Raw genomic sequence first — 27,242 nt, 5'->3', positions numbered from 1 at the left:
GTTCCATCTGCGGATCTCACATGTCCTCTCTAGGTAGAATTTCAAAACTCTCCCCACATCCAGGGAATGAAAAGATCTTTCCGCTGGAGATGAGGGGTTCTGAAAGAATGTTGGAAGAAATATGGTTGGGTTAGCATGAAAGCCCAAAATAGCTTCAGGGAGAAATTTCAGGTGAGTTCTCATAACCACTTTGTCATAATGGAAGACTGTGTATGGTTTGTGAGACCAAAGTGCTTGGATCTCGCTAACCCAGTGAACTGATGTTATTGCTCCAAGGAAAGCAGTCTTCCAAGAGACGTGTTGCAGGGAGGCTTTGTGAAAAGGATCAAAAGGAGAGTACAATATTAAGCTCACAGGGAGGTGAAGGAAATCTAATGGGAGGGAAAACCTTTTTCAAACCTTCAACAAAATCCTTGATGATGGGGATTTAAAAAAAAAAAAAAAAAAAAAAGGAGGTTTCTGAAGGACTTTTTTTGTATGCAGTAAGGCACTGCAAGGTGAACTTTTACAGAAAAGAATTGCAAGCCAGAGTTTGCCAGGTGGAGTAAGTATGGAAGAATGACATCTCTCAGGCAAGAAATGGGGTCCACGTTTCTAGAGGAACACCAAATGCAGACTCTCTTCCACTTAAAGGCATAAGCGGAACGGGAGGAAGGCTGCTTAGCCTCTTTGAGGATGTTCATGCAGTCTTGCGGCAGATTCAAGTGTCCATACTGCAACAGTACGGGAGCCATGCCACCAAATTCAAGGAGAAGTGATTGGGGTGTACTATGTGGCCTCCAAACTTCGTTAGCAGATCTGGTCTGCATGGTAGCTTGAGATGTGGACGGTTGGACCAGTGACCCACCAATGGCGTGGTCCGTCTAGAGCTATTAGATCATCTTGGCTCTTGAGTGGACAGCTTGTTGAGGACTGATTGAATCCGGGGCATCAGCAGAAAAGCATAAAGAAATTTGTTGGACAAGTCGATGCATTGGTCATTCCTCAGCATCCCTAATTGGTAGTAACTTGATGCAAAGCTTCTGCATTTTATTTTTTATTTTGCTGTGGCGAATGGGTCGATGGCATATATGCCTCACAGATTAAATAGGTTGTGAATGACATCGTCATGCAAGACCCACTCATGGTGTTCTTGCAGAACCCTGCTGAGAGTCTGCCTGTGCATTTTGGACACCTGGAAGGTGAGTCGCGGTGATCGTTGAATTTCTGCCTATGAGCTATTTCCATATTGCTTGTGCTTCGTGTGATAGAGGCCTGGGCCTCGTCCCTCCCTGCTTGTTGAGGTAGTACGTGGTTGTATTGTCCGTCTGGACAAGAGTTGGATCTGAACGATGGGTGAAATGGTTTTAGCTTTAGTTGGACTGCATGCAACTCTAGGAGGTTGCTATGGTATGTTGATTCTCTCGCTGACCATTTGCCCTGTATCTGGAGATGGTCCATGCGTGTCCCCCAGCCTAGCAGCAAGTTATCCTTTTGTTTGAGGAGGCACCTCCTGATGAAAAAGTATTCCTTGAAGCAGGTTCTTTGGGGCACACCACCATTTCAAGGAGAGCTTTGCATGACTAGACAGGACTATCCTGTCTTCCAAATTGCCTGTTAGCTGGTCCCACTGGTACTCAAGACATTCTGAAGAGGGTTGCATGTGGAGGCGAGCATTTGGTGTGAGGAAGATGCAGGATGACATCGAGCAGAGGAGACTGAAGGTCAATGGAACAGAGCCAATCCCCCTGGTGCAATGGGGGATACATTTGGTGTAATTACAGCATCCGGAACAGTTATCACTGAACCCATTTGTTGGTTGATTTGAGATCGAGAATGGGTCTGAAGTTGTTCTCGTCTTTTTCACCAGAAAGCACCTGGAATAAATGCCGGTCCCTCGTTGGTGGTGAGGAAAAGGTTCCACTGCTTATTTCTCTAAGAGGATGTTGACTTTCAACCGTAACAGCAGGAGTTGAAAACGGGACAGTTTCGGAGGGATAAGCGGTGGAGGACTGGTGAACCCGAGACAATATCCAGGTTGTACAATATCCACAACCGAGGCGTCTTGTTATTTTTTGCCACTCTACCAAATGAGGTGATATGCTTACCCCCACCCCCCCAAGTGGAGTAAATAACAGAAAGGGGGTAAGTAATGACTCAGGTTTTGAACGTGGATGGTTGCTTCCCACCTTGAGCAGTCTGCTGGGTGGATTTACTCTTGGTCTGTTTTCTTTGGTACTGCTGGTAAGAGCGTTGCTGTTTGTTGACGCCCCCAATGAGGGGTTTGAACCCTCTGAGTATAGTACCATAGTTGGTACAGATGGAACGATTTTAATTGATCTCTTGAGCTTTCTAGGCCAACAGCTTTCAATGTCTCCATTTCTGACTTCATCCTTACCATCTCATCATCAGTGAGGCTTCCGAATACAGTGGTACCAGAGAATAGGAGATTTAAAATCCTCGGTTGAGCCTCTGGCTTGCGTAAGGTAAGGCGGAGCCATGAATGCCTCAAGAGAGCGTCCCATGTGCTGCAAAGTGTGAGGAATCAGCCGCAGCACTAATGATTTGATTGGAGACAAGTAACCCCTCATTGAGGATTTCTTCGAAATCTTGTTTGTCTCGTGGGAGATAGGCAATAAACTGTTGCCTGGAGTCCCATAAAGCCCTATCGTATCTACCCAAATGGGCTGCAGTGCTTGCCTATTTCATTGTGGTTGCCACTGTGCTGCAAACTGGCGACCCACTGAGTCAGTCCTCCAACTTTCCTCCTCAGGAGGAACCGGGGGAGTAGTGGCATGATGTTTGTTTGGCTACCACTACAAAGACAGTGTGGTGATGGGTCCGTTTGTAGAAATGAACTACCCTGCCATAGAGGGTGGTATTTGTTATGAAGCCTGGATGGAGCTGGCTTGATAGAGGCTGGTGTTAAAAATACATCTGGAACAGTTTTTAATAGGCCTGGCACTAATGGTAGCAAAGGCCTCGATGCTGATCTGTGTTGTAGGGTCTCAAAAATTACTGAAGTCGACGGTGATCGAGTCTACATTGCAATATTAATCTTTGTAGCTCCCGTCACCAAGACGTCCTAAAAGGTGGTGATGTCATCCACAGGTGATATGCGTGGCAGTGGTGACTCAGTGTTGATGAGTAACGTCCTATAGTAGACGATGCAGTGTCAAAGGTGTGGCTTGAACAAGATCTCTGAAAATGGTGGCAATGACGTGAGCGCCTAATTGATTGAGATGAGCACCTTGAGCTGTGTTGTTTGGAATGATGAAGTAGTCAAGAACGAGTCGTGGACCTCGGTGGAACTACTGGCGAAGGAGGCAGAGGCTGAGGTGATGGAGGAGGTGGTGGAGGAGATGGCGACGGCAATGGGGAGCCAGGTTGAACTACTGAAAGGCGTAGGTAGGTAGGTTCTCGAATACTCTGAATCTGGAGAGGTATAAACGTGCCTCCTCTCTTTCTTCTTGCCTCCTGTAGTCTTGAGGTTGTGAAGCTCCTCGACATTGCTCGGTCTCTATGTCTCTACATCAACCAGCTTATCAGCGGTGACAGACGTCGATACCTCAGTGTCGGCATGGATCTTAAAATGGATCTCCTATGGAGTTGTGACGGCAAGTGTTGAGGTGGCGTTAGGACCCCCAGACGGTGACAGAGATCTCCCAGTTGATAGTGTTGTTTTTGACATTAACACCCCGTGCCTTGACGGCGACCCATGGCGTTTCCTCGACAGCGAGCAATGGATGGACAGCGAACAGGTAGAGGCCGTACCTCTCCTTGAAGTTCTCGAGGTCGATCAGGACCTATGCCATTTTTCTGCCGTTTTCTGTCTGGGACGCTCGCCAGAGACAGATGAAAGAGCCCTGATAGAGGTCAGACCCTCTCCTCACTTAGAGGTCCCTTCTTCAGACTGCATAGGTCTTCTTTCTTCTGTTCCATGAAGGAAACTTTTTTCTCGGTCCTTCAGGTTGCGTCTGAAAAAGGATCTGCAGTGTGACAGAAAGCAGGAATATGAGTCTCAGGAGGACAGAGAATACACACTTCATAATAGTCTGTCTTCTCCATCCTGTGGGAGGAAGAAGGCAATGACTAAAAAAGAGAGGGCATTTTCAGAAAAAAAAAAAAAAAAAAAAAGAAGACCTAATTCCAGTCACAAAAAAGACAGAAGAAGCTTGGTAAACACCAAAGACGTTGAATACAACAGATGTCATCAAAATTCTGTAGGGAATTTGGAAGAAAAAAAGCCAAAATTTGGCCTAGCTCAATGCTCCAGGGTTCTGTAGCGGGAGCCGGAAAAAAAGAACTGAAGCAACTGCCATCTGCTCAGCATGATGGGAGACTGGTGGTCTGTGGCTTCTTAAAGGTACAGCCTCTATTTTCACTCTTATAATGGCAGCATACACTTCCCTATAATACTTAATCTCTCTGCTATACCAAAAAGGGTTTGTGAAAGACATTGATGCGGTTTTTAACAAAACACCATAAAATTATATACATATATAATCTCCTGGACCCTTTTCTAAACTCAAGATAAAGAACTGGGCCACTGTAGCCTGTTCCTATATGCTTCATAATAATTGTCTTTCTTAAGTAACTCTGCAGGCCTTCCCGAAGAAAGGCCAACATCTGCACTCAAGAAGATATCTTGTGAAAAATGGGTGGGACTATTCAATTGCTTATGAATATAAATGGAAATCCCCTACGAGAGAATAATTGTTTGGCAGTTTGGCTTTGTTGTAGATTTACACACTGGGCTTTTTTCTTCACCAACGCTAAGATTATAAGTAGGTTGGAATCCCATGCACACATACCAGACATCCAAAATGCGGTTACCAGACAATATTTATGACTAGAATTCCAATCATCACAAGTTAGATTTCTCGAATGAGGATTAACTGTAGACCAACGACATACTATGTGGAATTCAGCACAGCAGGGGTTTAACTATCCCATTTGCCACCTGCTCCAAGGGTTATAGGGCTTGTCTGAGGTGTGGGTGAGAAGGAAGGTGAAAAGTTGTTTGGTCTGAGGGAGGGAGTGGAACACTAACGGCTCCCTCTGTTTTTCAGAAAGTGGGAGGCTGGGTCAGGAAAAGTGTCTTGGATGCTGTTGCAGCTAAAGCCACAAGTAATTTAACCAGCCAGAATTTCTGAGTGCTAAGATCTGGTCTGGAGTTTCCACACCAAGGGAAACTAGGTGTGATAAAAAACAGGACTTTCATAGGTTAGGCGGAGCAGAATTCTACATAGAAACTCCATTTCACCCAATTCATAATCAGGCCTCTATTGTTTGCTTTCTGAAAGTAAAATTTCTTTCAGTATCAACAGCAGAAAGGCATATCTATAATGTCTGACCAAGACAACTCGAAGGAACCCTATATGCATCTATTTTCCCCATTGTGTGCACTGAGAAGGTTCCTGATGTGCATCTGTCATTACCGGTTTCTCCACTCCATAGAGAGACTGAGGTATAAATCTAAAACTGAGAAACTTCTAAGCAATGGTTACAGGTAACATATTGCTTTTGCAGCACAAATCTGCTCTACATTCAGACTGCATTGCTATAGCAGTAACCACCTCTCCCATAACATGGTGGGGTTAAGAAGTGGAAATCAAATCTTAAGAGCAGATAATCTAATCAGAGCTTTTGTCTTGGCATGAATGTCTGTACCTAAATGTTGACTATGCCAGTCTTCTACATCAAAGGAAAGCTTATGCAATGGGTCTATGCATCTAGTCTAAACCCAGAATCCACTGTCACAAGAGTCTCCACAACAAAACTTTGGCCTCTAGAATACCATAAGTATCTGCAGCATCTAGTGCTGGCTAGATTGTCATTCAAGACTGCTTTGCCTCCACATGCCAGAACTTCTGCTCTTTGCCATTGCTAGTTTTGAAAGAAATGGATGAATTTTTTAATTTCTTCACACTGATGGTAATCAGAACTTCTCACTGAGAATTAGCAATATGTAAATTTGGTTGCAGCAATATTTTGTAGCCGTTAGTATTTTGCTCTACTTACTAGAACATTTTGTGACCCATGGCTGATTGGCAAAGGAGCAGTGTAGATTTGCCGCAACCTCACTGAACTGCTCTGCCCCCTCGTAGCTCCACCAGCAAGTGAAGCCCTTCTGTCCCTGAACTCTGACCTCTGTCAGTAGTTCGAGGCACTCCTCAACCCGCAGGCTTCTGCCTGCACCTCATCCCTGGTGTCTAGCGGGAGATCTCTGCTCTTCTGCTAGGCTACTCTCTGCCTCTTTTCTCCTGGTTTTTATTCTTACCTGTGTGCTGTCCTTTTTGTGCCTTTCGCTTCAGCACCTTTTCTCTATCTTTACTCTGTTTTCACCTCACTCCTTTCACTCTCTCATCTCTCTCGCTTGCTCTCCCCCCGCCGCTGCTGCTGCCCCTGCGGCCCCCACCCCTCTCCTCTCTCTCTATCTATCTATCTATCCCTGCTGCTACCCCGCCCCCTTTTTCGTGCCATTTCCCGCTCCTGCCTCCCAGCTGTCTCCCCCCCCCCTGCTTAATGGCAGCCGCGCATAAGGCAAGCCCATGTGTGCCCTTCCACGACCCGCGCCAGGACCCCCTGGTCCTGCCACACGCCACCTCTACTCATCAGCAGCACTCATAGCACTCAACCCAGGGCGCAACAACAACTGCAAGCATCTCCAGGTAACACCCACGGTCCCTTCAGCTGCCTCCGCAGCTACCAAAATCTTAAACCACCACCAAGACCTTGTACCCAGCACAACCCACCCGCAACATCGCTCCGACCCTGAAAACTCTGAAGGGCATTCCCCTCAAAGTCCACTCCCTCCATAAACACGCTACAGGAATCTGGTACCTCCTTGACAGCACCACCCCGGATGTCGCATTCCTCATCGAGACGTGGACCAACACCACCTCAGGCCCAGACTGCACCATTGCCATCCCCCAGAGATACAAGATTGCCCAGAAAGACTGCTCTGGGGGTGGGGGGGGGGGAACTGGGGACATCGCCATCGTCCACAGGTCCAACCTCCGCCTGAACACACACTCCAAAGACTCCACAAGCCTGATGGAACACCTCCACTTCAAGCTACACACCAACCCAACATCCACCATCAGGGGTACCCTCATCTACTACCGCCCCCCCCCCCCGTACACCCTTCACCAACTCCATCACAGACTGCAACTCTGCACAAGCCATCACAGCCACCAACTACACCCTGCTGGGAGACCTCAACTTCCACCGCGAGAATCTACAAGACCCCTCCTAGACAATCTCCACAACATAAGACTCCGACAGATCATGACGGATCCAACACACTCAGTAGGACACACCCTCGATCCCATCTTCTCTACAGGAACCTCCGCTACCTTTAGACACACCACGCAACTCCCATGGACAGACCACCGATGCATCCATTTCACCTTTAACACACCCACCATAATCAGACCGCCCAACTCCAACCATCATATAGAACCTGGGCAACAATAACCAACGATCAGCTTACAGCCACCCTAGCAGTCCCCACCATCTTCACACGACAACCGCAGCACACACCTTCCACAAATGGATTGCCGACTGCGCCAACACCATAGCCCCCCTCAAAAAGAACAACAGCACCCACGCCAAGAAAGCCAGCTGGTTCACCCCCGAACTCAGAGAATCTAGATGCACTTGACGCACCCTCGAGAAAATCTGGAGAAACACCAAATCCACAGAAGCCCATAGCAACTTAAGACCCGCCACCACCACACACCCCCAACTCATCAGAAACACCAGAAAGAAAGCTATAAAAGACAGAATCTCCTCACAAGAGCAAGGAGCTCTTCAGCATCATCAAGGAACACGCCCATCCCAACAGTGAAACAACAGACATCCCACCCTCACAGGACCTCTGTGACAGACAACACCTACTTCCACCACGAAATCAAGACCATCTACAACAGTTTCAGCAAGGACAACCTACGCGCAGAACCCCCTCTACTAAATCTCAACACCGACAAACCAACAATCACCACCTGGGCCCCCCCCCCCTCACCATCGAAGATACGCTAAGAAAAATGAAGTCCATACACTCCAGGACCCCCGCAGACCCATGCCCCCATCACATTTTCAACAGAGCCGTAGACACCATCGCCCCCAAGCTCTGCCTCACCATCAACTGCTTTCTGGCTGCTGCCACCTTCCCCGATGACTGGAAGCACACCAAGATCAACCCCCTTCTCAAGAAACCCTCAGCAGACCCAAACGACCTCAAAAACATCAGGCCCATCTCGCTACCTCCATTTCCTGCGAAAGTCATCAAAAAAGCAGTCAACAGCCAACTTGCCACGTTTATAGAAGACCACAACATCCAAACATCTCTGAATCCGGATTCAGGAAAAACCATTGCACCGAAACAGCCCTCCTGGCCGCAGCAGACTACATCTGCTCCCTGCTGGACAAAGGAGAGACGGTAGAACTCATCCTACTAGACCTCTCTGTGGCTTTCAACACAGACTCCCATCACACCCTGATAAGAAGACTCCACAAAGCCGGCATCAGAGACAAGGCCCTCGTCTGGATCCAATCTTTCCTCTCCGCCAGACCTCAACGAGTGAAACTTGCCCCCTTCCTCGCAGATCACACACCCCACCACCTGCGGAGTTCCCCAGGGATCCTCCAAACCCCCACGTTTAACATCCACATGGTCCCGCTAGCCACCGTCGTCACAAGCTACGGAATAAACATCATCTCCTACGCTGACGACACCCAATGTATCCTTTCCAACGAACCCAACAAAGCCAGACACAACTTCCACAAAGGCATGGAAGCAGTTGCCAACTGGATGAGAAATAGCTGCCTTCAACTCAACGCAAACAAAACAGAAGTACTCCTCATGGGCTCTCAACCAAATGTGTGGAACGACTCCTGGTGGCCAACCACCCTTGGAAACACGCCAACCCCCCACCAGCCAAGGCTGCAACCTCGGAATCATCCTGAACTCCAACCTCAGCATGAACCATCAAATTAACTCAGTCACCTCCACTTGCTTCCACACCCTCCGCAAGTTCTTCAAGTGGATCCCCCTCAAACATAGAAAGACCGTCACACACACCCTCATCACCAGCAGACTGGACTACGGCAAAGCACTCCACACCAGAATAAAAAAAAAACACCACACCTGCCCACACTGCACTGGCTCCCCATGGAGAAAACAATCACTTTCAAGATCCTCACCCACGTACACAAAGCCCTCCACAACACCGGACCAGCCTACCTGAACCAGCGACTCAACTTCCACATACCCCACAGGGCCATACGCTCAGCCCAGCTCTCTCTCTCGCAGAAGTACCCCACATCAGGAAACCAGAACAGGAGGACGCTCCCCCCATCGTGTCCTAACCTTATTAAATGAATTATACACATTCAATGTAATCTTATCACCTCCTAGAAACGATAACAGTTTAAGTAAGGTGTGCACTAATGTTTATTCTTGAGAAATGTGGTTCCCGACCATATCTATATTCATGTATTGACAATTTATTTTATTTATATGGACTGTAACTTTGATGTCACTGACACTTATATTAATATAGAAATATGTGCACAGTAGAACGTGAAATTAATGTGCATTGGTGAATAATGAATACTGACATGACTAGGCCTGAATTTCTTTAACATGAGAAACTGTGTTCCAATTTCTGCTAACGTGTCATTTCATTGCAAGTGTATTCCACACAACATGTTAGATTGGAAATAGATGTGCTATTGTTACTCATATAGAGTCTGAGAGAAGAATGTAGATCAGAAAGAACAGCGAGAGAGAGGTGACTGTCCATTATTCATACATCTTGCTAACGATGTACAAGAGACCAAGAACAGCAACGTTCTCAGGACTGCTCTGGGAGCACAGAGTGATGCTGCAAGTTACACAGTGGGACAGGAGAATACAATGGTGCTTGTGATGGAGTGACCAGGAAGGTGTTACCCGATTGGTTAAGTGGTATTAAGTAAGGCTTTCACTGATTGCTGATACAGGAGATTTCCCTTGGACTTTGAGAGCTACAGATCTCAGACATTCCCTTTGTCCCCCATGCATCACCGAGTGCGGCTTAGGCTTACACTTAACTAAGAAGACTCTTGACCAAGCTTTGGAAATGCTGACACCTTCCCCTTCATTTTTCCAAACCATTTTTGTCCTATGTTTACTTATTGCCTTTGTCCTTATGTCTTTTAGTTAGATTTCTCATTTTTGCAAGTCTATCTAGACTCTCTAGACGATTTCACTATTTGCCCATAGTTCAATTCAGTTAGATGCTTTTACCTTACACTAATGTGTAAAGAGAACTGACCGTCGTCTGCTTTCAGAGCATCAAATTTTGGTTTGTCTTATGCTAACTCGTTTGAATTTCTTCAAAAGATTTGGTTACCCTATGGTCATTCTGTATTTTCATAGCATGTTTTTTTTAGATTTCTTCACATTAACCTGTGTGTTAATTTGTAATAAAACCCTTTAACTATTTTATTGTTTGGCAAAATTAAATGCTGATGACGGATTTGTCCTTCCTAGTTCAATCCTCCTGCAAGGGGGGGGAACTGTCGACCTCAATGAAAGCGCTTACACAAATGTGCCATCAGCTACTTATTAATTATGCACACTTGGACAAAATGCACCTCCACATGACCCTTGACTTATTGGGATTCTTGGGAATGATCTTGCATTTAGCAGGTTAACCAAGCATGCCAGGACAGGTCTTCTGAAGTGTTTTTTATAGGAAGGTTTTACAATCGCCTTAAACACTGGTATAAACAAACTGGCTTTTGACTTTGGGATAGAGTACCCACAAGGCATTTATTCTCCTGTTTTTGCACTCGCGTCGGCATCCTGTGAACGGTAAGCCAATTGCTGAGCTACAGTTTCTTTTTGGACAAATAGTAGTGGCCTAAGAGTTTGAAAGTCTAATCTTTGCAGACTGATGAACCCAACCCTATACATAATCTGAAGTCTAAGGTTTTTTTGCCTGTCTGTTTCCTGGGAATTGTCTATGGACAATACTTCTAAAGCACATGTTCACCAAATATTCATTGTGCGCAGTAACATAAAAACTGATTATTGGGTCATACACACAATGGAGGGCATAAAATAGATGTGAACACTCACAAGTGTATTCCTGGGTGTCATTCTGCAGAAGTAGCATGTCCAGAGTATGACGTAATGCTGAAATGGAGGTATCAACTAGCTTTTGAATGTCTCTTTGGTGCTGGTAGCAAATGGGCATTTTTTCAAATATGGGAAGCAGCAGCTATTTTCTTCTATATATTAGAAAGCTGGAGGTCTGGGTAAAGTTTAATACCAAAGACTGTTAAGTGTTTTACTGCCAATTTTTGGAGGTGGTCCTCCAGAAAGCTGAAATGTTTAGCTTGGTCCACCTTTTCGCCACATGTAGATGGCATTATGCCATGCCTTAATGCCGCTCCTTGCATTTTCTGTGTTTCTCAAATGCAGTAGAGTGATAGTCTGAAGCCAAGTCTGAGCTGATTTTTTGTGTGGATTTTTTTAAAGATATAAAATATTTCCTTCCTCTAAACTGATCAAAGCCTCAAGTGATTTGTTGCCGACAGGCTCATAGTGCACTGCAACAATCATCTTGTGCTAACTCAGTAAAAACATCACTGCTTGATTTCATCACATGGTGTGCTTCAGACTCTAAATAAATACTGTCTTTTTCCTGCAAAAAAACTGGTGTGCATCTGCATTTAATCCGGAGCAACCAAAGATTGCACACTTGGAGTCACATTATGAGTGCACTATAGCATTAAGTGATACTTAAATCTTAAATTCAGAAATTTATTGTGTGAAATAAATAGCCCCTAGTTATTTACTGGAGAAGACCATGGGGATTTCGGTGAACACTGCACAGAATTCGGCATGTCTGTAAATGCTGGGTCTTTTCCCCCTTGCCAAAATGTACCTGTAAAATGTATACACCCGGTACTACTGCTAATCACTGCAACCCTTGTGCAAACAGGTGTTTGTGCACAGGATCGCAATTTACGAGGCCTGAAGTCTACTCGGGGAAACAAAAGTGTTGCATGTGGGACAAATTAAAGGAGCATGCTTTCCGTGCTGCCATTTTGGTACAAGTACCAAAATTAAATAATGGACAGTCTCTTTCTCATAGGAATAGTAGCTGCCTGGTTCTGTGGCACTACACAGATAGAAAACTAAACTTATGCTGGCATGAAGGTCTTCTAGCTTGCTGTCAGTGTGTGTAAACTACCTTTGTTTCCATTCGGTCTCCCATTATGGGGGTTGCATATGAATACAAAGGTGGACAAAATAAGCCTGATATTAGAATTGCGAAACATCCCGAACCACGACTCCGGAAGAACGAAGTCCTGAACAACAAAAGCAGAACCACGACTTTGTTCTTCTGTGCCTTAACCCCGCATGCGCTGAACAATGCACATGCGTGGTTAAGGCACAGAAGAAGGGAGTCGGATTCTGAGGAGGACACGGTCAGGTAAGTGGGCCTGGGGCAATTTGAGAGGTGGGGGAGGGGTCGCAGTAGTTTAGGTTTTGGGGGGGTGGGAGGGTCACTGTAGTTTTAGGGGTCAGGGTATTTTTAGTTTTTTTGGGGCGGCGTGGGGGGGTTGTGTTAGTTTAGGTTTTAGGGGGGTCGTGATAATTTTGGGGGTGGGGTAGGGATATTTTTAGTTTTAAGGGGCGGGGAAGTTTAGGTTTTAAGGGTGTTTTTTTTTTTTTTTTTTTTAGATTTTAGGGGAGGGAGTGGGAGGGTCGCGGTAGTTTTAGGGGCAGGGTGGGGGGACGCAGTAGTTTTAGGTGCAGGGATGGTGGGTCAGAGTATTTTTAGTTTTATGGGTAGTTTTCGGGGTGGGGTTGGGGTAGTTTAGGTTTTAGGGGGTGGAGGTGTCAGGGTATTTTTAGTTTTTAGGGGCAGGGGTGGGGTCAAGTAGTTTAGATTTTAGGAGGCGTGGGGGGGCGGTCGCAGTAGTTTTAGGGGCAGGGGTCAGAGTATTTTTAGTTTTTAGGGTAGTGGGGGGTCACAGTAGTTTTAGGGTCAGGGTAGTGGGGTAGGGGTAAAATTGTTTTTCGGGGTGGGGGTTGGTGTACTATTGTTTTAGGGGTGGAAGGGCACATGCTGGAACCACGTATGCCGATCCACGCATGCCTTTACAATGAAAAATCGTTGTTTCGACCGCACTGTTTAGACATGAGTGGTTCCAGAATTCGTGGTTCCGACTTTTATTCAGTGGAATTTACTCCTTTGGGTGCATTAGGGGTTACCAGTCCAAGCAATGACACAGACAGTCCTCTCCTATAGTCATGGCACAAAAATGTATGATTTGGCAGAATCGTCAAGGAAAATGGCACACAGTAGCTGGTACAGATAGAGAGGATGTTAGATGAGAAAAACACATTATTAAAAACACAACTACCTTATTTTCCCGATTTGCAGACTGGAAAGTAATTTATGTGGGGCACTTTTGGTCTTTATTTTTTAGCTATGTAGCACACCATACTTTTTTCCAATCACTACATTTGATCCATCTGCTCCTCCTTACACTAGTGGCACATTTCTGTTTACAATCTTCAAGGGGAAAACTTCTACTTGTGGTCTGAAACCACTCGTTGCTGTCGTAAGAAAACTGAATAACTTACCTACTACACTGCGATCACTTCCATGATTTATGAGTTTTAGGGAACAACTACAAATACTGTTTAGAAAAGCATTCTCCCATCTTTAGACCTTTTGCCATAATAGTTTTCAGTATATTTGGAGCATTCACGTTAAGTGCCACACATCTTTGTTATAAGTGCACTCTACAAACAAAACATAAATAAATAAAACATGAAACAAACAGAACATTATAGAAAACTTCAGTTGTGTCCCTGGAGTTCTGTGAGTCTAACTAAACACATTACCTTGGGATAACCATGGCCTTCGGGTCAATGTTATGAACAAGTAAGCATCTAGCAAGAAACGCCAGAAATCGGTTTAGGTCATATTTCAATCACAAGAGGTTTCACTTTTTGGTTTTCTGCGTGTTTCAGATTTTAACTTCTCTTTTAAATTCCATATAAAATGTATGTCCTAGAGTGTGTGTGTGTATATATATATATATATATATATATATATTGAAAATGTCACTTACCCAGTGTACATCTGTTCGTGGCATTAGTCGCTGCAGATTCACATGTTTAGCACAGTCCGCTGCCTGGTGTTGGGCTCGGAGTATTACAAGTTGTTTTTCTTCGAAGAAGTCTTTTTTGGTCATGGAACCGAAGGACTCCTCCCTCTTCGGCTCCATTGCGCATGGGCGTCGACTCCATCTTAGATGGTTTTCCCCGCAGAGGGTGAGGATGGAGTTGTTTGCTATAAATAGTGCCCATGCAATGGAGTGAATACGTATGTACATAAAAAGTTTATAATAATTATTTACAAATGTACAAATGTTTAAGATTTAAGATCTACTTCTAAACGGCTACAGGCTTCTCGGGGAGGCGGGAGGGCACATGTGAATCTGCAGCGACTAATGCCACGAACAGATGTACACTGGGTAAGTGACATTTTCAGTTCGATGGCATATGTTGCTGCAGATACACATGTTTAGCATAGACTATAAAGCAGTTACCTCCCCTAAAAGCGGTGGTTTAGCCTGTAGGAGTTGAAGTAGTTTGGAATAATGTTCTTAGTACAGCTTGGCCCACTGTAGCTTGTTGTGCATTTAGTACGTCTACACAGTAGTGTTTAGTAAATGTATGAGGCGTAGACCAGGTTGCAGCCTTACATATTTCGCTCATAGGAATGTTTCCTAGAAAGGCCATTGTAGCACCTTTCTTTCTGGTTGAGTGTGCCTTTGGTGTAATAGGCAATTCTCTCTTGGCTTTAAGATAGCATGTTTGAATACATCTGACTATCCATCTAGCAATGCCTTGTTTAGAGATTGGATTTCCTATGTGTGGTTTTTGAAAAGCTATGAACAGTTGTTTTGTTTTCCTGATTAGCTTTGTTCTGTCAATGTAGTACATTAGTGCTCTTTTGATGTCTAATGTATGTAGTGCCCTTTCAGCCACGGAATCTGGTTGTGGGAAGAACACTGGCAATTCTACTGTTTGATTTAAATGGAATGGTGAGATTACTTTTGGTAGAAATTTTGGATTTGTTCTTAGAACTATTTTATTTTTGTGTATTTGAATAAATGGTTCTTGTATGGTAAATGCCTGTATTTCACTTACTCTTCTGAGGGATGTGATTGCAATGAGAAATGAGACTTTCCACGTTAGATATTGCATTTCACAGGAATGCATGGGTTCGAAAGGTGGACCCATGAGTCTTGTTAAGACGATGTTAAGGTTCCATGAAGGAACTGGTGGTGTTCTTGGTGGTATAATTCTTTTTAGCCCTTCCATGAATGCTTTAATAACTGGTATTCTAAATAGAGACGATGAATGAGTAGTTTGTAGGTAAGCAGATATTGCTGCGAGGTGTATTTTTATAGATGAAAAAGCGAGATTCGCTTTTTGCAAATGTAGTAAGTATCCCACTATGTCCTTCGTAGAGGCATGCAATGGTTGGATTTGATTGGTATGGCAGTAGCAAACAAATCTTTTCCACTTAGATGCATAGCAGTGTCTAGTGGAAGCTTTTCTAGCTTGTTTTATGACCTCCATACATTCTTGTGTGAGGTCTAAGTGTCCGAATTCTAGGATTTCAGGAGCCAAATTGCTAGATTCAATGATGCTGGGTTTGGATGCCTGATCTGTTGTTTGTGTTGTGTTAACAGATCTGGTCTGTTGGGTAGTTTGACATGCGGTACTAGTGAAAGGTCTAGTAGAGTTGTATACCAAGGTTGTCTTGCCCATGTGGGTGCTATCAGTATGAGTTTGAGTTGGTTTTGACTCAATTTGTTTACTAGATATGGAAGGAGAGGGAGAGGGGGAAAAGCATATGCAAATATCCCTGACCAACTCATCCATAGAGCATTGCCTTGTGATTCACGGTGTGGGTACCTGGATGCGAAGTTTTGGCATTTTGCGTTTTCTTTTGTTGCGAACAAATCTATCTGGGGTGTTCCCCAAATTTGAAAGTATTTGTTCAGAACTTGGGGGTGAATTTCCCATTCGTGGACTTGTTGGTGGTCTCGCGAAAGGTTGTCTGCTAGTTGGTTTTGGATCCCTGGAATAAATTGTGCTATTAGGCGAATGTGGTTGTGAATCGCCCACTGCCATATTTTTTGTGTTAGGAGACACAATTGTGTTGAGTGTGTTCCTCCTTGTTTGTTTAAATAATACATTGTTGTCATGTTGTCTGTTTTGACAAGAATGTATTTGTGTGTTATTATGGGTTGAAAGGCTTTTAACGCTAGAAATACTGCTAACAGTTCTAGGTAATTTATATGAAATTTTGTTTGGTGTACATCCCATTGTCCTTGAATGCTGTGGTGATTGAGGTGTGCTCCCCACCCTGTCATGGAAGCATCTGTTGTTATAACGTATTGAGGCACGGGGTCCTGAAATGTCCGCCCTTTGTTTAAATTGTTGCTGTTCCACCATAGAAGCGAGAGGTATGTTTGGCGGTCTACCAACACCAGATCTTGAAGTTGACCCTGTGCCTGTGACCATTGTGATGCTAGGCACTGTTGTAAGGGTCGCATGTGTAGTCTTGCATTTGGGACAATGGCTATGCATGATGACATCATGCCTAGAAGTTTTAGCACAAATTTTGCTTGTATCTTTTGGTTTGGAAACATAGCACTTATTACCTTGTGGAATGCTTGCACTCTTTGTGGACTTGGAGTGGCAATTCCTTTTGATGTGTTGATGGTTGCCCCTAGATATTGTTGTGTGACACGGTTCGAGGTGTGACTTTGTATAGTTGATGGAGAAACCCAGTTTGTGAAGGGTTTGTATGACATATGTGGTGTCGTTTGTGCACTTTTTTACTGTGTTGGTCTTGATTAGCCAATCGTCTAGGTAAGGAAACACATGTATCTGTTGTCTCCTGATATGTGCTGCTACTACTGCTAGACATTTTGTGAATACTCTTGGTGCAGTTGTTATTCCGAATGGCAACACCTTGAATTGGTAATGTATTCCTTTGAATACGAACCTTAGGTACTTTCTGTGAGAAGGGTGTATCGGTATATGAAAGTACGCATCTTTTAGGTCTAATGTGGTCATGTAATCTTGCTGTTTGAGCAGTGGAATGATGTCTTGTAGTGTGACCATGTGAAAGTCGTCCGATATGATGTAGGTATTTAGTGTCCTGAGATCTAATATTGGTCTTAATGTTTTGTCTTTTTTTGGAATTAGAAAGTACAGGGAGTAAACTCCTGTGTTTTTTTGTTGTACTGGTACTAACTCTATTGCATCCTTTTGCAGTAGTGCTTGTACTTCTAGTCCTAAAAGTTCTAAATGTTGTGGTGACATTTTGCGTGTTTTTGGAGGGATGTTTGGTGGGAATTTGTGGAATTCTATGCAATAGCCATGTTGGATTATTGCTAATACCCAATTGTCTGTTGTAATCTGCTGCCAAGATTGGTAGAATTGGCTTAGTCTTCCCCCCACTGGTGTTGAGTGAAGGGGTTGTGTGACTTGAAAGTCACTGTTTAGGAGGAGGTGTTTTTGGAGTCTGGAATCTTCCCCTACTCCTTGGGAATTGACCCCCTCTATATCCCCTGAAACCTCCCCTTTGGAATGAACCCTGATATGGTGTGGTTCTTGTTTGTTGGCTGGTGGTGTCTGTGGGTTGGCCACGAAACCCCACTCTAAATGGAGTTTTTCTAAAAGAGCCTCTGCTCTGCGGGGAGTAGAGTGCGCCCATGGCTTTGGCCGTGTCTGTGTCCTTTTTAAGTTTTTCAATGGCTGTGTCCACTTCAGGGCCAAAAAGTTGTTTCTCGTTGAAGGGCATATTAAGGACAGCCTGCTGGATTTCAGGTTTGAAGCCTGAAGTGCGGAGCCAAGCGTGTCTCCTTATGGTGACAGCAGTGTTGACTGTTCTCGCTGCAGTATCGGCTGCGTCCAGTGAAGAGCGGATTTGATTGTTTGAGATTGTTTGTCCCTCTTCAACTATTTGCTGCGCCCTTTTTTGGTATTCCTGGGGAAGATGGTCTACGAGAAGTTGCATCTCATCCCAGTGTGCGCGGTCATATCTGGCCAGCAGCGCTTGAGAATTTGCGATGCGCCACTGGTTGGCTGCCTGTGATGCCACTCTTTTTCCTGCCGCATCAAATTTTCTGCTTTCTTTGTCCGGAGGTGGGGCGTCGCCAGATGTATGGGAATTTGCTCTCTTGCGAGCTGCACCTACTACTACGGAGTCAGGTGGTAACTGCGAAGTAATAAACACTGGGTCTGTGGGTGGTGGTTTGTATTTCTTATCCACCCTTGGGGTGATGGCTCTTGATTTTACGGGCTCTTCAAAAATTTGTTTTGCGTGCCGTAACATCCCTGGTAGCATTGGGAGACATTGATATTGGCTATGTGTAGCCGAGAGGGTGTTAAATAAAAAATCATCCTCTATAGGATCGGAATGCAGTTGGACATTGTGGAATTCTGCAGCCCTAGCCACCAGTTGCGAGTATGAGGTACTGTCCTCTGGCGGTGACGGCTTTGTGGGGTATGAATCGGGATCATTGTCCGGCACTGGGGTGTCATATAGGTCCCAAGCGTCTTGATCCTGATTATCTTGACTTATGGTAGTTTGCGCTGGTGAGTGCATTTGTGGCGGTGTTTGTGCCGGCGATGCCTGTTGTGGTGGAGAGGGCGGAGGCGTGACTTTTTTAACCACTTTGGCTTGTGGTTGTGCGTCATCCTTAAGAAGTCCGATCCTTCTTTTCCTTATTATTGGGGGAAGGGTTGATATCTTCCCTGTGTCTTGCTGGATGTACAGTCTCTTTTGTGTGTAGTCTGATTCTACACTTTGGAGCTCTTGTCCAAATCTGTGCATTTGGCCACTTATTCCTTGTTCCTCTGTGTAGGATGAAGGTGTGGAACTTTTCGGCGCCGAGAGAGAATCTTTTTTCGGCTTCGGCACCGACAGAATTTTTGTGGATTTCGGCAGTGTGTCTCGGTGCCGAGGTTTTTCGGTGCCGGCATCTTGTTTTTGCCTCTCGGAGCCGCTATCTCGGCTCCGAGGTTGCTCCATGGCGGTCCCTCGACCGGAGTCGGGTGTCTTCGCTATGGGCGTGCCCTTTTTCGGCGCCTTCGACGGGTCGCCGGTCTTATGGGTCGAGCCATGGCCTGTTGGCAGTGGCGTCCCCTGGGCTTTTGTCTTCTCGATGGTTTTAATTTTCGACGTCTTACTCACTGTTTGTTGCTGTTGTTCGACGTCGGAGTCTCCGGATTCTGATTCCGGAACCGAGAAAGTTTCCTCTTCGTCGTCGAAACGTTGTTTTGTTGGCGTGGACGCCATTTGTAGACGCCTGGCTCTTCGGTCCCGGAGTGTTTTTCTGGACCGGAAGGCTCGACAGGCCTCACAGGTATCCTCCTTGTGCTCGGGGGACAAGCACAAGTTACAGACCAAGTGCTGATCTGTATAAGGATACTTACTGTGACATTTTGGGCAGAAACGAAACGGGGTCCGTTCCATCGGCTTCGATGTTGCACGCGGTCGGGCCGACCAGGCCCCGATGGGGGAATCGAAGCTACCCCAAAGTCTTCCGATGATCGGTGTCTATGTACCTAACTATCCCGATACCGAACGGAACAATACCGACGCTTTCTTCCGAGATTCTGACTAACTTTCCGAACCGAAACACGGAGCGAAAAGGAATACGTCCGAACCCGACAGCGGAAAAAAACAATCTAAGATGGAGTCGACGCCCATGCGCAATGGAGCCGAAGAGGGAGGAGTCCTTCGGTCCCGTGACCAAAAAAGACTTCTTCGAAGAAAAACAACTTGTAATACTCCGAGCCCAACACCAGGCAGCGGACTGTGCTAAACATGTGTATCTGCAGCAACATATGCCATCGAACATATATATATATATATATATATATATATGACATCAGGGAAAACAACACCGCACTCCCGGGGACTGAAATCCATTCTTTATTCACCACATAACATGAAAGCTTCACAGCAAACCCCACGACGCGTTTCGACAAACAAGTCTTCTTCCAGGTGATTTAGTCTGCTTTCTCGATTTTTCTCCTGCCATCTAAGTAAGTATTTATGCATTCTGGGACATTGAGTCCATAACTGCCTTACACCTGAAACCAATAATGTCATTTGGTTCTTATTTCAGCACAAACCTTTCAAAACAAATGTGCAAATATGTTATTTCATTTCCTGATATGATCTCACCTTCATGGGGGTACGTGCCTGCAAAAAACGATATTGATTTTATGTTTACGATCATTTGCTCATTCCAAAAAGTGTCCTTCTGGCACTTATCTCTCCCCTCCACAATTCAGGAATTGTTTCGCCACAATAAACACCGTTGGACACCGTGAAATAATTTTAACATCGATTTGATGGCACAAACTAACTTTTACTTTGTTTATTGTGGCGAAACAATTCCTGAATTGTGGAGGGGAGAGATAAGTGCCAGAAGGACACTTTTTGGAATGAGCAAATGATCGTAAACATAAAATCAATATCGTTTTTTGCAGGCACGTACCCCCATGAAGGTGAGATCATATCAGGAAATGAAATAACATATTTGCACATTTGTTTTGAAAGGTTTGTGCTGAAATAAGAACCAAATGACATTATTGGTTTCAGGTGTAAGGCAGTTATGGACTCAATGTCCCAGAATGCATAAATACTTACTTAGATGGCAGGAGAAAAATCGAGAAAGCAGACTAAATCACCTGGAAGAAGACTTGTTTGTCGAAACGCGTCGTGGGGTTTGCTGTGAAGCTTTCATGTTATGTGGTGAATAAAGAATGGATTTCAGTCCCCGGGAGTGCGGTGTTGTTTTCCCTGATGTCGTATTTGAGGGTCCTTGGCCTGAACCCTAACACCTGCACCGGCAGAGAGGCGCGTCGCTATCAAAGGCCAGTTTCTTGTGAATTAAATTTGAATAGTGACTGTGCCCGGCATGAAGAACTGGAGGAATTTGGAGTAAGCAAGGGAATACTTATTCCCTGCGTGTGTACTTACACTGGAAGATTAATATTATAAAGAATTGACTTCTAATACGCCTAGTGCAACTCCAATTGGCAGGCACTGCTCTGACAGGATATGGTGAGCAGTTGCCTATTGAAGGTTTATGAATTGCTGATGTGGCCCTAACGGGTCCGGAGACTGCCATTATTGATTTTACCTACGTTCTGAAAGTCTGTCAAGCATAAAAGTGGATAATTGCCGTTTGGACACCGTGAAATAATTTTAACATCGATTTGATGGCACAAACTAACTTTTACTTTGTTTATTGTGGCGAAACAATTCCTGAATTGTGGAGGGGAGAGATAAGTGCCAGAAGGACACTTTTTGGAATGAGCAAATGATCGTAAACATAAAATCAATATCGTTTTTTGCAGGCACGTACCCCCATGAAGGTGAGATCATATCAGGAAATGAAATAACATATTTGCACATTTGTTTTGAAAGGTTTGTGCTGAAATAAGAACCAAATGACATTATTGGTTTCAGGTGTAAGGCAGTTATGGACTCAATGTCCCAGAATGCATAAATACTTACTTAGATGGCAGGAGAAAAATCGAGAAAGCAGACTAAATCACCTGGAAGAAGACTTGTTTGTCGAAACGCGTCGTGGGGTTTGCTGTGAAGCTTTCATGTTATGTGGTGAATAAAGAATGGATTTCAGTCCCCGGGAGTGCGGTGTTGTTTTCCCTGATGTCGTATTTGAGGGTCCTTGGCCTGAACCCTAACACCTGCACCGGCAGAGAGGCGCGTCGCTATCAAAGGCCAGTTTCTTGTGATATATATATATATATATATATATATATATATATATATATAAAATAATCGCTTCTAACCCCACACAAACGTCTAGAGTAACACAACAATGCTCGGCTTGACTGGATAGACCATGATTATTCAACTGAACCTATATTGGTGGCCATGGAACAGTAGAGGTAACAAAGCACCCACACAGGATAATTTTCATTTAACACTTTCTTTCCCAATTTCAGTCACAGTAACCAAGAAAAATACATCACACCGTTTTTCTTTGGATCAGGTAGAGTATGGTTGCTTGGCTTTCGAGTCTTAGGATATTGTAAACAGACTACCTCTACTGAAAAATGGCCAGTAAGCAGCCGCAGGATATTCTATAATCTTATGAACTAGAGTTTTGAACTCTGAGACACTACCCTTTTGTGGGTCAAAAAGTGGGATCTCCATTGAACTACCAGAACAGTTTCTTTCTTCTTGAGTACTGCAGCATCTACCAATCATGTCCTGATTTGGGCGTCTCAGGAGGATGTCCGGTTTTAGATCTATTAAGGCACATCCAGTTTCCTTCTCTTTAAATGAACAATGATGCAAAGCATGCACATCTGTGGAGTCACAATGTAAAATTCTCAACTAGACAGCTGAAAAGGAAACTGAACTGCACAAATTGTAGTAAGTGATAAAGGCGATCCAACCATCTTAGGAAGAGACTGGAGTTTCTCCTTTTTCGTACTCCCCACTTCCCCGACTAACTTATGACTAATTCTCTAAGAAGTCACACATTTAATTTTCCATGCAAGGTTTTCAGTTGGCTGTACGGGCTAGTGATATCAACACTTGCTTTTGACATCTGGTGTGACCGTCATTTCTCAAATTCCAATTGTGGCACAGTCAATTACGTTTTTTTATCCATTTAAATTGCTATACTGAGTGGCATAACATTGGGCAATAGCAACAATATACAGTGTTTAAAAACTGCAGTGTAAATGCTAAAAGCACTTTCGTTAACGGCTGCCTACCACACACCTACATCTAACAAGGTCAACCCAGCCTTCAATCCCTTTGCAAGACCATTATTCGAGTAATAGTAATGTATATTATGTTTAGCACTTAGGAACAGCAGAAGTGTGGTATGAAGTCAAGACGTTAAACCTTGAAGTGTGCACAGAAAAATCTGAAACACAATCCCACTTCAGGGCTGGCAGCTACTTACGAGGAAGCTGACATTCTCGGTTATTCATACGTTCATTTAGTTACCAGATACCAATTTAGAACACTCCCTTTTATTAGAAGCCCATACCCATCTGTACTGCTCACATCTTATAAAGGGCTGCAATGCTTTGTGGTTAGTTCACTCAACGCAAGTCACATCCATACATAGGGCCCTATGAGTTGGCCTCAGTGATGGAATAGCGTGGAGTGTGACAAGAATAAAGCATCAGCTGTGCCATGTGAAAGTTGAAGGTGTGATAAACTATGTTCAGGGTTACCTTTTCTCTTCTTGACAGTGCCGGGTGGATAAATTTGCGGTAGAGGAGGCTGGCTCCCTTTGTGTATGGAGAAAGAAGCCAGATAACGAATGCCATCTTTATCTCATAGTAGAAAGGAAACCTGCAGACGCAAAGGGAAAAAAAAAACCAAAAACTCAGCATTCGGAGTATGAAATGGGGGAGGCAAACACATTCTAGGGAAAATCATCTATGCAAGTGAGAAGGCTGTGGAAAAGGCTGGGGGTTCCTTGCTGCTGTGTCCTAAAGATAAAAAAAGAAGACATTAGTTGCAAAAACAGGAATTGATTGGCCCGGCAAAAGAAGTTATGATGTCATTCTGGGATTATCTGCACAAGCAACGAATCACTGAAGAATAAGTGTGAAGGATGCCTCAAGGAACCAAGACTGTCCAGGAACTCCCAGTTCCTCATAGGTCAGGTGCCCCAGAAATCAAAGAAAAGACAAAAGAAGCACTGCTGTAGTGGACAGGTGAGCTTGCATTGCCCCTAGACCCCATCATACCATTAGGGTACCTGTATTGTCCAGTCTCCAGTCCCACAGCAACAAACTGTGGTTTGCTTTCACACTAGGGCGACGGGTTCCATTAGCTGGAGGAGGTCGCTCAGATTCCAAAGTGGCTGAACCACTCATCCGGAACTTCGAATTACAGAGACACTCTCTTTTAATCTGCAATTGACCTCAAACTCAAAAATTCTGTTTGCATTGGGAATTCGTAACACTCTGTGGTCCAGTGGGTTCCCCAGTGCTATTGGGGATTCTGCTGTTAGGAATGTTTAAACTGCGACCAGTAGTTTCAAGGATAGCAGTCACTAATACCAATTACTCCAGGGGACTTCACAGAGGACCTTGAACTAGAAATACATCAATTTTCAAAAACTGAGAATCAGTACACATGCTAGCTGGAACCTGAAAACAAGTGTAAAGCTCATCAGACTGAGATCAGGTAATAAGCAACACCACTATACAGCACAATAGCTGATCAGGGCCATAACTGCTTTTTTTGTTAAATACTTACACTGACCCTAAACCTGTAACCAGATACCTGGTCACCACTGGCTCTAGTATTCTAATCTGGTGTGGGATCTTTTTTATGTGGCATTTTCACAGTTTGAAGTTTTGCATGAATACTTAACACATTTCCTCCAAGTTAAGTCTGACTGCTCAATGCCAAGCTAGAAGGGGGTTGAGCACAGGTTAATTTGGGGTTTGCTTGTGCCTTGACCAGGACTGTGGTTGCTGCTTGACCAGGGCTCACACCCCAGTCAACAAGTAACCCAATTTCGAGCAGGCGCCTTTTTCCAATTGACTACAGCATGAAACAACTATCTGTAAACATTGCAGTAAAATACTTGTGAATTCAGTAAGTTCCCATAGACAAGCAAGACTCAGGATAATACTCGCCACAGGACATTAAAAAAATGTAACACAGCAAAGATTCTGATAGCTTTTGCAGTCAAATTCTGGCACTGCTAATCTTCTGTGTATCACATTTTATGTACTCTCTTTAATTTCTTATAAACAGAATACCCATTCAAATTTAAAGTTATAGACAGGCTGAACATGGAGTTCTAACCTCTACCACCATCTTAGAGAGGACTGCTAAACGTCGTTGCCCCAGGGGAGTCAAGTGTACAAAAGGAAGTAACTTGTGTACCCAGTTAAAATGCAACAGAGACATTAACAGCAAATAACATTAATAGCATATAGGTTATTGCCAAGTAAACCCAAACTGTCCCAAGACCACCAACATTTCAACAGCAAGCAGATATCAGGCCACAATTTTCACATTTTCAATGTTAATAACCATTTCAACATTAATCCCTCTGATCTCAAACAGCAGTAGTGAGAACATTGGGGGGTTCACGGATCCCTCAACTCCCAAGTGAGGCTAAAATGGACCCATGCATGTGGGAACATGGCAGCAGAAGCCCTTCTGCATATCTTGCTGTACTGGCACTCAAACGCACCCTACCACATGGCATTGGTGTTGGCCTTGAGCACTTGCACCATCTTTTCCTTCATAGAGGGAAGAAAGGCTTTCAGTGCTAGCTAGATCGTACGGAGCTCCATCAGGTTGATATGGAGTCTGCTTTCCATAAGGTCCAAAAAGGTTGGTGGATCCTGTGTCCTCAGTCATGTAGAAGCTGGGCAGCTTGCGTGGCACAGTGGCAGGCCAGGAATGGACAAGGTTCAAGGCCCCTTCCGTAGCCATGAAAAGAGCGAAAGGCAGACTGAGGGGGACGGAGGTTCGACGTGAGTGCCAAGGCCCTGGCCATAGCCAAAGTATCCTTGAAGCATTTGAAGAGACAGGTGCCATCAAAGGGCATATCCATCAAGGAAGCTTGGATATCTCTTGAAAACCCAGACATACTCAGCCAGGCGTTGCCCCTCAGGGCCACTGTCGATGAAACAGTTCAGCCTAGCAAGTCGGTCGTGTCCTGTCCGCAATGAATTGTGAACTTTGCTGCATCTCTCCCATTGGCAACAGCCTGAAAGTACAGCCCGGGCATCCTCCGGGATCTGTGGCAGCACTTGCGCAACTGTACCCCACAGTGTGTGGGAAAAACGGATCAAAAAGCATGCAGTGTTCACAGACCACAATTCAAGGCTGGCGGAATAAAACATCTTCCCAAGTGAGCCCAACCTTTTGGATTCTATATTCGGGGACCAGAAGGGAACATGCCCTGGGAGATAGAGGCCTGAACCACCAAGCTCTCAGGGTGGGGTGTTGTGTCAAGAAACTTGGGTTCCCAGTTGCAGGGCGATGGTGGTGGGCAATGGTCCTGTTCACAGAAGCCCATCTGCTGGATTTGAACCAAGTAGCCAGTAGGATATCAGTGAGGGCCTCGCTGAATGGAAGCAAGGGTTCTCCGGTGGAAGCTACCGGTTGCAGCACCTCTGTCAAGAAATTAGTCTTGACGGCCACAGAAGGTATCTGTAGTTCCAGGACTTTAGCTGCCCTCCTCACCACCACTGCATAAGATGCTCCCTCCTTCGTTACCACAGTAGGGAGAGAAAGCTTGCCAGTATCTGGGAAGTATCCAGTCCGCTGGCCACTAAGTCCTCACAACAGTCCATTCCTTCATGGGGCTGTTATTCTAAAGGGTTCAGCAACCCCTTCCATTCATCCCAGAAGAATAACCCATAGTAAAAAGTAGCTCAGGATCCGATCTAGGAGGCAGGCTCCTGCAGGCGTCTGAGTCTGCATCATACACTACCTATCCGGGTCCATGTTGAAGTCTAGGATCACAATGGGGATGGTCCTGTCTGTGGGCGAGGATGGCACTGGGAGTGCCGGGACTGATGTCTGGGAAGGTCGGGGTAGTACGACCGGTGCCAGTTTGGATCCAGGACTGGATCCCTGGGTGCCCCTCAGTGCCAAGGCTGTAGCTGCTGGCACTGAACCCAAAGGGGCCCCTTCTGACTCTGTGGGGCCGGAAGGCACTTCAGCGTTGTCGAGGTGCCCAACAGTGAAAAGCATGGTCTCATAAAACCCAGAGATCAGCAGGGGTCGCTCCAGCTCCTGGAAACTAGGGGAGGCGTGGAGTCGGCCCAGGCACAGGTTCTGCAGAACAAGACCTAGAGAGTCTATTTTCACTCTTCTAGTTGGCCGATGGGCGAGGAGAAGGAAAAGAATGTTTAAACTTATTGGATTTCTTCTTGTGCCTCAATTTACCCAATCACCTCGAGGACTTGGAGTGGGATGATAATGATGGAGGGCTCTGCTACTAATCCCGGGACCTTTCTCTTGACAGAGGAGATCTCAACTTGCGGAGTCAAATACCGGGGCCACCATCAGTTTCAGGGACCACTTCTTCAAAGCATTCTATTGCATTGCCCGGCACTCGGGCACAAATTTGGGTCGTAGTTGCGATCTAGGCACCAAAGACAC

The 27,242-nt window shown here is 45.0% G+C and overlaps 1 protein-coding gene across 2 annotated transcripts in view; it reads right to left on the bottom strand.

Moving 5' to 3' along the window:
* REEP4 (receptor accessory protein 4) overlaps positions 1 to 27,242 on the bottom strand; it is an 82,057-nt gene that overhangs the window by 11,578 nt on the left and 43,237 nt on the right. For both annotated transcript variants that reach the window (XM_069213968.1, XM_069213970.1), the window contains exon 5: positions 23,330 to 23,450. In XM_069213968.1, coding sequence (XP_069070069.1) covers positions 23,330 to 23,450 — 121 coding nt within the window. The remainder of the gene's footprint in view (positions 1 to 23,329; positions 23,451 to 27,242) is intronic.

This window comes from Pleurodeles waltl, chromosome 11 (genome assembly GCF_031143425.1).
Source record: "Pleurodeles waltl isolate 20211129_DDA chromosome 11, aPleWal1.hap1.20221129, whole genome shotgun sequence".
Classification (NCBI taxonomy): Eukaryota; Metazoa; Chordata; class Amphibia; order Caudata; family Salamandridae; genus Pleurodeles; species Pleurodeles waltl.
The sequence above is the reverse complement of the archived record's forward strand: the minus strand, read 5'-3'. Positions and strand labels throughout refer to the sequence as shown.